Raw genomic sequence first — 13323 nt, 5'->3', positions numbered from 1 at the left:
TGGAGAAACTAGCTATCAGAATACGCAGCTGACCTGAGTGCTAAACATAAGTTGCCACAGCTTCTCATCCTTATTAGCCCTGCAGAGTCACCAAGCTCTGGGAGAGGGAACTGGATTCTAGCCTGTCACACAAAGCGATAGAACTGTTAAGTTAATTTTGACAGCAGAATCTTTACCTCTGGAGGTAGAGAATGAATCCAGTTTAGTTCTTAGTCCAGAAGGACTTTGTAGGGCTGATGGGTAGAACACACTTTCCTTTGTAAACAAAGGAGATTTGATCTGGAGTCAGAGAAAGATAAGAATCTGCGCATTTTTGGTTTTCAATAGGCTACAGAGTCTCATACTGACAGCCCATTACTACACAATGGAAATTGTAAATCAGGAAGCTAGAAATTTTGGCCACTGGGTATAGAACAGCTGGGACTTTTGGTATCTAGGGAGAAACAGGAGGCAGCTTAACTCTAGGGTAAATACTCAAACTCGCTGCTGGTGACAGTAGAAATGTCAAAAATTAAATGGTTATCTTTAGGTTTCAGAGTTAACACCCATTGAAATGAATGTGGCTGGTCAGACCTCAGACCCATTGCTTCGGGCTGTCTGCTCTGCTTCACACTGCTCATGGCTTTAAAGGTTCTCTTTACAAACATGAGGACTAGATTTTATTTCTAAATGTAACTTGAGATTCTGGGAAAGGGAGAGGATTCCACAGAATGCAAAGCACAAGGCCTTGCCTACAGTCCATCCATGGCCATCTCAACGCTCAGCATCAGCTGACCACATTCATATCATTCTTTAAAAAATGTTTAACTCTGAAGTGAAGTCAAGGATGGGAAGTTTGGGAAGGAAGAGGAAAGTTTAGTAAAGAATCCACATCTCAGCCACACCTGCACTCGTTGCATGCAGGAGGAGACTGGAGGTCCAAGTGCAGTTCTACTCTGAGAAGAGACTAAAAATATCACAGTGTGTTTCCTTTATTGATCAAGATTTTTGTATAAATAAATCAATAGAAAAAGACTGGTTCTATTAACTAGCAAATCTGGAACTCACCCTGAGAGGAGAGTTAAGCGGGGCTGCACAAGGAGAGCAGCTGGCTGAAACTGAAGTCTGGCAAGACAGATCATGCTGGTGGGGAAGGAAGCACTTTTTAGAACTCATCACGACTAACATCACCCCCACCATTGAGGCATCCTACCCTCCAGATGTCGAGATGATTTACAACGTTGGGGTCATTCTACACTCTACTATTTCTAGGTACCAACATAGCTGTAGCTATTAGAATTGCATTGAGGCTGAAGGTGGAAAGCCACCCTATCTATCAAAGGGATTTGGCCACAGTAATTCTCACACATGTGACCTCCATACTCCATTACTACAATTCACTGTATCTAGGAATGACTCCATCAGTCCTGATCAAACTCCAAGTTATTCAGGATGCAGCACCACCACCTACTGGGAGCCCATCACCTCTAGAAACCACTCTCTGCCTTGGCTCTCCATCGAATATAGGATCCAATTTAAGAGCTTATTCTCAAATCCCTCCACGGGACTGGCCCAAGTTATCTGAGGAACTGCCCCCATGTGTGACCACCACCACCAGCCACTGGAAACATGGAAGAGGGAGTCTTAAATATATAGAAGCCACTTCACTCACCACTGAAATGCAATCACCTCTGGGGCAGAACAGAGGAGCTACATAACAGAGAATATGAACACTACCCAGCAGTATGGGACAGGAAATGAACAGTACTGTATTCCAGTAATGTTGCAGAGGAAGTTAAGGGAGGCAGAATTGCCCATAGTTGGGGTCAGGACTCCAGGATTAGCCTTCAACTTATGAAAAATGGCAAGAGATCTTTAGCACAAGTAATCAGAACCTGACTGTAATTCATCTGCATGAAGACCCTTCCAGCAGCACGCTATTTCCTGGCACTCTGGTAGGACACCGGGTCAGTGTTGAGGTAAGAGCCTTCACAGCACTTCCTGCAGCACCCGGGCTTTCCTTGATGTCTCCCATCCACTTACCAACCAGAATATTTTGTGAGATAAGCACAGCCCAAGGTGACACAGCTACAGACATTTGCAATACAATCATCACCCAGACGCTATACGTACTTTTCATGAATTTTCAAGACTCGATGAACTATTGGAATTTCTCTTCCTTCTATCCTAAAGACCACGATTTCTCCCACCCTGATGGGATCTTCAATTCGGTTGGTTAAGAACAGAAGATCTCCTCTGTGAAAAGCAGGTTCCATGCTGCCACTGTAAGACAAGGAAAATAGCAGTTATGAAACAAGGACATTTGAAAAACTAGAATCAGTGTTTGAAATCTATATGGTTTCAAGTAAACCCCAGAATGTCCTCCCTTAGGAAAGAGCCCTTAGGAAAACAATCGAAATACTGAAATCACTGAGATGCTTTGAGTAATCCCATAGCTGTAAGACAATCAAGACAAATATATACAGAGGATAATTAAATTACATGCCCTCTCCTCCACTTGTCTTTCCTTTCTTTCTATTCTCTTGAGACTTTCTCCCTTCCTTTCCCTACAAAACATACAGCTTCACCCCAAAAAACCAAAATGTTAATATGAATCATTACAAACATACATATGCCATGTTAAGGTCATGTTTAAATAATTTTGGAAAAAAAGGGAACGTTAATGATAAAACAAGATGTGATCAATATACAATATGTTGCTTAACACAGTTAATCTGGTATGAAGATATGCACCTATATATCAAGACAATGTAATTGTAATGTCTTATTGCTCATCACCCAAAGTATCCATAAAGTCTACCCCCTCGCTCCCCCCGCAAAACTAAGAGTCCCTGAGGAAAATAGTTGAAGCCAAGACACTTCAGTTTCACCCACACTATGCTTTGATTTCCCACCACTGCACTGCCACTGGTGCAGCTCTACTAGAGATAAAGCACAGGCAGCCATCAGTGTTACCACCACCATGCCAATCAGGCAAGGCTCTCTGGTATCCAGACTTACTCTCAGTGGCAAAGAGGCTGGTGGCCACAAGCAACTTGTTTCTCCCCACTGCTAGAGCTGCACCAGGACTACTGCAACGGTGGGAAGTTTTAGGCCACGTCTATGCTACAGACTTCAGCTGACGCAAGCTTTGTCTGTATGCAGTCGCTGAAATTAGCATATCGCTTTGGTGTGGGCATACTTGGCTGCTTCCATTGACGCTACACATATTCACCCAGAGAACTTGTGTGATGTAAAGTGCAGTGCACCACAAGTATGCATTCAGTGTGCCATCTGCTGCAATGCCTTTTGGGGAATTTTTGCAATGTGTTGTGGGATAGTAATGACTCACCCAAGGATCTGCAGGAGCTAGGGGTCAAGTTTTCAGCATGCAACTTTCTCCATCCCATAATGTCATCCATATCCCACAATTTCCCCACCTTTTTAAAAAATCCCACTCTGACAGAAGCACAGAGCTTTGTACTGTTCTCACAAATGTTGAGAACACAAGACGCATGATTCTCCTGTACTTGCAGCCCCACAGAAAGTACAGCAACAATGGTGGACATGAGGATTTCTTTGAGAACAGTTTGCTGAGCAACATTGTAAAGAACAGTTCAAGGTTGTTGGTGGCATTCATGGAGCAGTTGCAGATGGTGGAGAGCAGCTTTTGGGCCCCCAAAATGAGCACTGACTGGTGGGAGCACATCTTAATGCAGCTATGGGACAATGAGCATTGGCTGCAGAACTTTTTGGTATGCAAGGCCACATTCCTGGGTCCGTGTGCCGAGCTCATCCCAGCGCTCCAGTGCACGGACAACAGAATGAGAGCTGCATTGACAATAGAGAAGCGAGTGGCAATCATGCTCTGGAAGTTTGCAATGTTGGATTGCTACTGGTCAGTGGGAAATCATTTTGGAGTTGGGAAATCTGGTGTGGGCTGTTGGTGATGCAAGTGTGCAGGGCTATTAATAGTCTTCTGCTATGCAGGACTGTGACTCTCAGCACTGTGGATGGATCTGCAGCAACGGGATTCCTAAACTGCACTGGGGCGGCAGATGGCATGCACATCCCTGTTTTGGTATCAGCTCGTCTTGTACATCAACAGAAAGGGCTACTTTTCTATGATTATGCCAGTGCTGGTGTATCATCAGGGATGCTTCATAGATATCAATTTGGGCTGGTCAGAGAAGGTGCATGATTGCTCCCATCTTGACGAAAACAGGACTTTTGCAAAAACTGCAACCAAGGATATTCTCTCCTGACCCCTGGATTACCATTGGCACTACTGAAATACCAACAGTGATTCTGAGGAACCCAGCCTATCCCTTGCTCCACTGGCTCATGAAGCCTTACACTGGGCAGGTGGACAGCACCGAGGAAAGATCCAACTCTCAGCAGATGCAGAAAGACAACTGAAGGGGCGCTGGTGGTGTTTACTCAACAGATTGGGATATTTTTCTCATGGAAAACTCATGATTATAGCTGCCTGTGGTGTTCTGCACAGTATCGGTCAGGCAAAGGAGGAAAAGAAGCTTCCATCGGAGTGGAGGGCAGGCTGTCTGCTGACTCTGAAGAGCCCAAACAATATGGAGCTATGCGACTGAGGGAGGCTTTGAAAATTCATTTTAGTCATCAGTTACAGCAGTGTTTTGTGTGGAAGTGTTCTCTGGGCCTGGAGCTTTGGGTGCCTCAAAGAATTGCATAATGCTTTCTGTACGTTTATAACTATGACTGTTCATTTTACTGAAGTTGTGACTTCTGTGGTGCTTGGTTTGCATTTACAAGTATTGTTTGCTTTGACTACCACTATGCATTCTGCATTTGTGAACTAAGTTAATTTGGTTCTCCAAAAACAAAACTTTGAATGGGAATAAATAGTGCAGAAAATCAATGTGCAAAAACACCCCACAGGCAATGTTATACAGATTTTTAACACAACTTAATGGGGTGAAAATTTAAAATTAGAAACTAAGTAAACACACGTCCACTTGAGTGCACAAACGTAGTTCATCGTGGGCCCACACACACCAGCCGTTCTTGCAGGTCAGTATGTGAGGCTGTGGTCTTCCCTGTTGTCTCCCAGGGTGGAGTGGTAGGCATAGGCAATGGTAGGCATGTGCCCTCATGATGCCATGGGTATGTTGGAAAGGTGTAGGGAGCAGCAGCAATCATGGAGTTCTCCAAGGACTGCAAAGGGTGGAGTGTCCAGGAATTATGGACCAGTAGCCTTTGTGTTTGCTATGTGAGAAGACCCATAACGTCCTGGAGTATTTTCCCGCTCCTTGTCTTGCTGGGACTCTTGGGCCTTCCTACTGTCCCCTGTCCTTTTCCACGCTGTCATTCATATTGGCCCTCCAAGCCTTTTGTTCCTGGTCTGATGCAACACTGGCTTGTAGGATTTCACTGGACATGTCCTCTATAGTCCTCTTCCTTCACCTCGTCCTCAGGGTCAGGCATTCTGAGGGTGTGGAGGGGACACCCTTCAAGGCTGCCATGACAGAAGCTACTGATAAAAAACAGATGTGACATCAGATTTACAGACACATCCATTATTCACATAAGCCCTGAAGAAATGCTTATTAACATTTCAGCATTGGATCGCCTTGGTACAGCACCACTCTCTGGCCCCAGCCACAGTAAATATTATCACCAGGTTTGGGAGAAGAATCTTCTGTTGTATGAAGATATAGGGCTGGTCTACACTGGGGGGGGGGAGGATCGATCTAAGATACGCAACTTCAGCTAGGTGAATAACGTAGCTGAAGTCGAAGTATCTTTGATCGACTTACCTGGGGTCCACACAGTGCGGGATCGACAGCCGCGGCTCCCCTGTCCACTCCACTACCGCCGCTCGCTCCGGTGGAGTTCTGGAGTCGACGGGGAGCGCGTTCAGGAATTGATATATCGCGTCTTAACGAGACGCGATATATCAATCCCTGATAAATCGATCGCTATCCGCCGATACGGCGGGTAGTGAAGAATTACCCATAGAAGTTCATTCCCTATTCCATGGGTATGAGTATAGTGCAGGGGTTCTCAAACTTCATTGCACCGCAACCCCCTTCTGACAACAAAAATTATTACATTGACCCCAGGAGGGGGGACCGAAGCCTGAGCCCACCCAAGCCCCACTGCCCTGGGTGGGGCAAAGTTAAAGCCACTGCCCCAGACAGGGGGCCAAAGCCCAAGGTCTTCAGCCCCAGGTCAGGGAGGGGAGTGTGTGTGTGGCTGTAACCTGATCCCCACCACCCATGGCTGAAGCCTTTCGGCTTTGGCCCCAGGCAGTGGGGCTTGGGCTTCAGCCCCGGGCCCCAGCAAGTCTAACACCAGCCCTGGAGACCCCATTAAAACAGGGTCCCGACCCATAGTTTGAGAACCGCTGGCACAGGGCAAAGGCACTGAGCACTGGCACTATTTTCCACATTGAGTAGTAATTTTAGCTGATCACCTGAGGCTCACAAAGGCACAGAGAACAGAGCTGCTAACAGCATCCTAAAACCACACTGGCCTATATTCCGCTAGCCTGTTTACTACAATGGTACCAGCCAAAGTCATTGCAGAGCAGCGTGGGAAAGTATGCTACCTTGGAGGAAGGAATAAAGCAGCCATTCCTAGAAACCTTTTGGAGAAGACTGCAGAGTATCTCCATGAAAGTTGCATTGAAATCTTTCTGGAAGACAAAAGGGACATCCCTATGCACCTAAAGCATGCTGCATGGGCCACCCACTGTCTAACCCACCAGGGCAATGAAAGACAGATAACAATGCTACCTCCTCTTGTATGAAAAGTTGTTCCCTTTGTCTGTCTTGTTAACTTGGGGATGGACCAGGAACCATCCTTGCATTTAAACATTGCAAGGAAAGGTATGCACACACTTATCTGAGTTCTCTTTCACTTCATCAGGCTCATCCACACTTGCCAGGCGGTACTGTGGCAGAGTCTCAAGCATGTCCTAGTTCGCAGCATTGCCAGAGTCCCTGGCTGTACGTCGTCATCCTCACTTTTCCACTGTTGTGGGCTGTCTCAGACTCCTCCAATGTATCCGCAATGGTGTGCGGGGTGCTGGTGGGGTCTCTGCCAGGTATAGCATGCAGTTTTTGAAGAAGCAGCAGATCAACAGCATAACACCTGGTCCATTGTTGTGCTCCCTGGTCTTGTGGTATCCCAGGCAAAATTCCTTAACTTTCACACAGCAGTGCTGCTGATTCCAGTCATACCCTTTCCCTGCATCCCCCATGCAAGCTGCTTGTAGATGTCCATGTTTCTAAGGCTTGTCCATAGCTGTGCTTGCACAGCCTCTTCACCCCACAGGCCCGTGAGATCCAATACCTCCTGTCTACACCAGGCAGAAGCGCATCTAATACTTCTCTGTGTGCATGCAGACAGTTAGTTGGGCAGCTGCACACAAGGGTGAGCTGCGAGGTGTGCTTGCCAAGGTGGGCAATCAGGAAAAGGGATTTCAAAAATATGCAGGCGGTTTTAAGGAGGTGTTGATTCTGGTCTCTGTTAGCCCTGTCCAGTGGAGTTTAAGATTGTGGCCAGAGCGGTCATTGTCACAGATAATAGGGCATTCTGGGACAGCTGCTGGAGGACTGTTAGGGTTAACACAGGTCATGCAGCATCTACACCTGCAGTGTTGACCTCAGAGGTGATTTTACTGTGTCAGTAAACAGGGCGCTAACGTCGACCAGAGAAAAAATTTTGTAGTAGATATGTGCACAAATAGGTCAATGCAAGGTAATTTACATCAATCTAACTTTGTAGCGCAGACGAGGCCTTAAGGTCAGTGTAGACACATCCTGTCTAGCACATATGCTCAAAATAGAAGGGCTCTCAAGTTCTCAGATAGACTGTGCTAGAGATCGGTTCTTGTGATTCAGCATGGTTCCTCAAACAGTCTCATTGCAGGCACTCCTACTCAATTTTTTTCTTGTAAATGGCAGAACATTACAGCATCCCTAACCTTTTTAATTGCAAATAAAGTCACTATAAAAGGAAACGTACTTCAAGCACCGCATGTATTCCCATTGTGCCTGGAGATACTAGGCAAAGGTTGCTTGTCAGAAGATATCATTTCACTGAAAAGGGAAAGTGACTTTATGGCCTCCCATCTTACTCAACGGGAAGTGGCTGAAGTGCCTCTCATCAGCACTCTGAGGAATCGGCAGTAAGAGATAGAAGTTCCACTACTTTGTTTTCAAAGTGACGTGATGATAAACACTGACAAGCTGCATAGCTAATGTCCCCAGAGAACGGGACCTGTGAAGTCAGTAGAGGTACATTCTGGGGAAGCCAGTACCCGCAATAGGTACAGTAGAACCTCAGTTACGAACACCTCGGGAATGGAGGCTGTTCATAATTCTGAAATGTTCGTAACTCTGGTTACGTGATGGTTGTTCTTTCAGAAATTTACAATTGAACATTGACTTAATACAGCTTTGAAACTATGATACAGAAGAAAAATGCTGCTTTTAACCATCTTAATTTAAATGAAACAAGCACAGAAACAATTTCTTTACCTTGTCAAATCTTTAAATTTTCCCTTTAATTTTTTAGTAGTTTATGTTTAACATAGTACTGTGCTGTATTTGTTTGTTTTATATCTGCTGCCATCTGATTGCGTACTTCCGATTTCAAATGAGGTGTGTGGTTGACTAGTCAGTTCAGAACTCTGGTGTTTGTAACTCTGAGGTTCTACTTTATAGCCACTTCCCCAGGAATTTTAGCAACAGGAAGCTATTTCAAGTCACAACTTGAGGACACCAACCACACTCATTTCCTATTGCATTTCTTAGCTCACAGAGTCAAGATGCCATGTGAAAGAATTTCCCATGGAGTCATATGCATAGCCTTCAGCCAGATCTACTGAAGTGAGAAGGAAAACTTGCCTTGTAGTCTTACAGCTAGCTCATCCGATGGCCAGAAAATAGAACTCTGGGCGTGAAACAGAGTGGTCAGCACACTCCCAGCCTTGTTACAAGAGAGCAGCACAGCACATTCAATCGCAAGCCAAGACACTAAACAATTCTGTTCACATTTGTTATACTCTAATAGCAATCATAACTTTCCCTGCTGAGTGTCTCCATCTGTTACATTGACTTCCTCATTGATTTCAATTTCACTGCCATTAAGAGCTCTTCACGTACTTTAAATATACATGTAGCAGCAAGATGGAAAACAATGAACACGGGAAAATAATGCATTTATATTTTCTATTGTATGCCACAATTTAGTTTCAGTTCAAGTTGCTATCCTTTTGAAAAGATAATCTTTACAACATAGATGCACCGCTTTACTGGTAACCCAATTTGCAGAGAATTAATAGGACCTCTCCCTCCCATCACCTCTACTTTACCTATGACCTCCCTCCTTCGTCATTTCTTCCAGACATCTTCATGCTCACTTCTATGCGATCACTTAGACCTGGAATGTCTGCACTGAACCCATCCATAAGGCCACTACACTGTCTTCCTTCCATGGCCCACAAAGTCGTAAGACCTCCTTGTCCTCCACCAGATCAGGCTAAGGAAGCTCAAAGGTGGTGGTGGGTGATCTGCAACTCTGGGGCCTGCTTCTGGTCCCTTGTTGTACCACATCTCTGGGCAGCATCCACTAGCTTCTTGGACTCCTCTGAGGAGCAGTGGGCACTTACCTGGGTTCGCTGCTTCATGTTCCCCCTTGGATACCTTGTTTTGGCCCTATGACCTTTTACTTTTGTCCCTATTTCTCATGTGTTGCCCAGGCTTTGGGTCTCTCCCCTCAGTTGAGAGGATGGGCTTTTATTGTCTGTCCCAGTACCCATGATAGGTACACTCTTCCAGCAAGTCCCTCTCCAAGATCCACTTCTACCTGATGCCCACATGAAGTTAATATCTAACAGCTACATTGAGGGGCAGTAAGGGGCAGTTTGAATTTTTATATATAAATATTCACTTTGCTTGTCTCCCTCCCTCTCCCCACCCCCACTGTTCTTCTGAGTCGAACTAGATTGTAAGCTCTTTGAGGCAGAGACTGTGTCTTCTGACATGGCCCAGCACGTGGTGGGTGTTAGCATTTGAAGTCCATCTCGGGTGTTTATAAAAAAAAAAAATGCTCCCCATAGGATTCTAACAGCCTTGAGCTTCCTGAGTCACATGCTTTACCATACAGTGTGAGAAGTGTCACCTGAGCTCTGCATTTCCTGGGTTCATAAGGTCTGTGGGGTTTTATTCCTTATAACGCTACCTTCTTGAAAAAAGCAACCTGAACTTCTCACTCCCTTGTTTTTGATTTGAACTCTGATGTTATACAGGGGCATGAGTAAAACAGCAGGGAGTCCACCAGTAAGCTTAAAGCCACATGAGCAATTTTCTGTGCATGAAGAACAAGAACTAGACTAAAAGGAAGTCTGGCTAAAAAGTGTACAGGAGATGCTGGACATTCAAATAATATATGAATGAATGCTTCTCAGCCAAGTCATCTTTAAGCCAGTGTTGCTGAAATGCTATAGAGGCTGAATCATTTGTGTTCCTTCCCTGAACGGAAACATTCAGCCTCCCATCCTCTCAAAGCCAGATCCACGTTATGCCCCATTAGCCGCACCTCATGAGAAGTCTGAAAGTCAAACAATTTTTACCTGAGTACCACTACAATGGGACTTTCACTTCCTGTAACCACCATTAGCCCCTTCCAGATCATTAAAGCTGAGGAGACAATCATCCCAAAGTTCAGCACCTGATAATACAGCTGCAATAAGAAAAAGACACTAGGTTATGGGAGCACAGACATGGATATGTAATAACCTTACAGGTGGTGATGTTGTGGAGAACGAGGAAAACAGATTTCCAACAAGTGAGTGACTATGAGGTGCTGCCTTTGCAAGCAGGCTAGGTCTGAAGCAGGGGCGGATTTACCATGAAACATACCATGCCCTGGCACGCGGCCCCCCAACAACAGGGAGCCCCTGGGCCGGGCACTCAGGCAGCCCACTCTGCGAGGCTGGACTGCAGGGGCAGAAGCTATGGGGGGCAGGAGAACAGGGAGGGAGGCTCACCCACAGCCTCAGGGAAGCAGGTGGGAGGTGCGGGTGGCGGCAAGCACTGCGAACGGGGGCCGGAGGATGCAGGAGGAGTACAGGACGGCCACGCAGCCAGCTAGAGAGAAGCAGCGCTTTGAAGGGGAAACCGCCGCTTCTCTCCGGCTGCATGGCTGCCCCCTGCTCTTCCTGAGTCCTCCGGCCTGCGTTAGTGCGGCTTGCTGCTGCCTGGTGAGCGGCAGCTAGGCACAGCCCACTGGGGGAGGGAGAGAATGGGTGATGTTTCAACTCTCCTCCCCACCAGCCAGGAAAGCTGACAAAGCATGAAAGTGGGGGGTGGGGGGAATTTGCACCCTTTCAAAGGCTGCAGTAAATGACTTCCCTCCAAATTTGTGGGCAAGAAAGCAATGAGAATCTGAGTCCAACTCGGTGCCATTCAGGCCTTGTCATGGGTCAATACAGCTGCATGCTGCCTGTTACTCAGAGATAAATGCACAATCATAAGCTAGCCTCAGAAGGTAAGCTCTTTTGGCACAAGGATGTAGGCTTAATATATTTTTGTGAAGTGCCATGTTCTGTATGGCACTTTATAACTAGTGAACATGAACTATATGATGCATGTATGCCACTTTCAAGCAAACATATAGAGATTTATGTAATTGGAGCATTAAAATCCCAAGCTAAAAGGTTCTGATCTGGAATTTCCCAAAGCATGGCATGGAGTCAGTTGAGATTATGTTTTCTTCTGTTTTGGCCCTTCAGTTGTGGTGTAGTCTTTTTGTGCTCTGCTAAATAGCTACCTCTGTGTTAGAACACAGCAGCTACCTTTCAGCAGTGGCGGAAATGATTTCTATATACTCTTTATCCACCCCACAAGAATATTCAAATAATTGATTTAGTTAATCTTAGTTTAAAGCACTTTTTGATCCTCAAAGGATAAATATTTTGAAAAAACTTCCCCTTGAAGTCTGGCATGATTAGAAGGACAGTCAGTTTATAGTTAACCTTAAAGTTCTGGGGAAAAAAGAATGAAAAACAGGGGGTGGGGGAGATAAGAGAGAATGTTCTTTTTCTTGGCTGGGTCCTGTGGGGGGACCCCAAAAATGAAGATGAGCATAGGGCCCCACTAACTCTAAATCCGCCACTGGTCTGAAGCCCAGGAACGGGATGCTCCTGCACTGATGGGCCACACAATAGGCAAGGGGTCAGACCTGGGGGGGGAGGGGGACAGTGCACTGCAGCAAAATTCAGAAAATCCGTGCGACTCCCAGGGCCACTGCCAATCTCCTCAGGCCAGGGGACTAACACCGGGGGCTTCAAAGCCAGTCACAGCGGGGCATCACCAGCCACATGAGCCAAAGCCCGTTCCCACGCCCCTCACCCAACTCAGCTCCGCGGGCGGGCGGAACGGGGCGCCGGCCGGAAGGAAAAGGGGGCGTCGACCCTTGCTCCCCCCCAGACCGCCTGGGTGGCCAGGGGCCATACTGGGTAGCTCCACGGCCTGCGGCAACAGGTCGCCGCAGCCCAGGGCAAAGCTCCCCACGGGCGCCGGGCCTGCAGGCCAGGCTGCGCGGGGACCAGAGAGCAGAGCAACGCCCGGTGCCTGACCGGAGACCGCCGGGCGCTCCGAGGCCTCACCTGCCGCTTGTTCATGCGCCGCACATCGTCCAGAAAGTCCAGGGAGAGCATCGCGGGAGCCGCCAGCGCCGGCCGCCAGCGCGCCACTTCCGCTTCCGGGCCGCAGCACCGCTTCCGGCAGCGCCTGCCCCAGACCCCGCCCACAAAGCACTTCGCCGCCACTCGTCCCTCCTCCGACATCAGCCCGACCCCACCTTCTAGCCCCGCCTACATCCCTTCATCGGCCCCTGACCTCACCCGACCCGACATGCCTTTATTCCCCTGACCCTACCCACACCCCTTCGGTGCGCCCTGCCCATACTATGGCAGTTGTATAGCTTATAGTGTGAACTACTGCAGACCAGATAGAACATCTGCCTTTAGCACTCACTTTTCTAAAAATCTTCAGTCATGCTGTAGGGAACCCATCATCAAAGGAAGAAACCATGATAAGCTTCTGGGATGAGAAAGCAAGCACTAGAGCAGCAAATCTCAAATGCAGTTGGGATCCTAAAGTGGGTCACAACTCTGTTTTAATGGGGTCAGTATGGCTAGCTTAGACTTGCTGGGGCCCAGGGTCAAAGTCCAAGACCAAGGGCTTCATCCCTAGCCAGCGTGGCTCAGGTTACAGGGCCCCTCTCTGGGGCTGAAGCCCTTGGGCTTCAGCTTTGACCCCACCCAGGCTGGTGGGGTTGGGCTTTGGCCTCCAC

General features: G+C 47.2%; 1 protein-coding gene across 3 annotated transcripts in view; it reads right to left on the bottom strand.

The window, feature by feature from the left end:
• The window catches only part of SEC11A (SEC11 homolog A, signal peptidase complex subunit), a 35898-nt gene extending 23104 nt beyond the window's left edge, over window positions 1-12794 (bottom strand). For all 3 annotated transcript variants that reach the window (XR_010590780.1, XR_010590781.1, XM_005280933.4), the window contains exons 1-3: window positions 12635-12794; window positions 10598-10707; window positions 2113-2262 (exon numbers count right to left, since the gene is read on the bottom strand). Coding sequence is in view for 1 of the 3 variants with exons in the window: in XM_005280933.4 (XP_005280990.1) it covers window positions 2113-2262; window positions 10598-10707; window positions 12635-12685 (311 nt within the window). In the remaining 2 variants the exon portion in view is untranslated. The remainder of the gene's footprint in view (window positions 1-2112; window positions 2263-10597; window positions 10708-12634) is intronic.
• Window positions 12795-13323: the final 529 nt, after the last annotated feature.

The sequence above is a fragment of the Chrysemys picta genome, chromosome 10 (genome assembly GCF_011386835.1).
Source record: "Chrysemys picta bellii isolate R12L10 chromosome 10, ASM1138683v2, whole genome shotgun sequence".
Classification (NCBI taxonomy): Eukaryota; Metazoa; Chordata; order Testudines; family Emydidae; genus Chrysemys; species Chrysemys picta.
The sequence above is the reverse complement of the archived record's forward strand: the minus strand, read 5'-3'. Positions and strand labels throughout refer to the sequence as shown.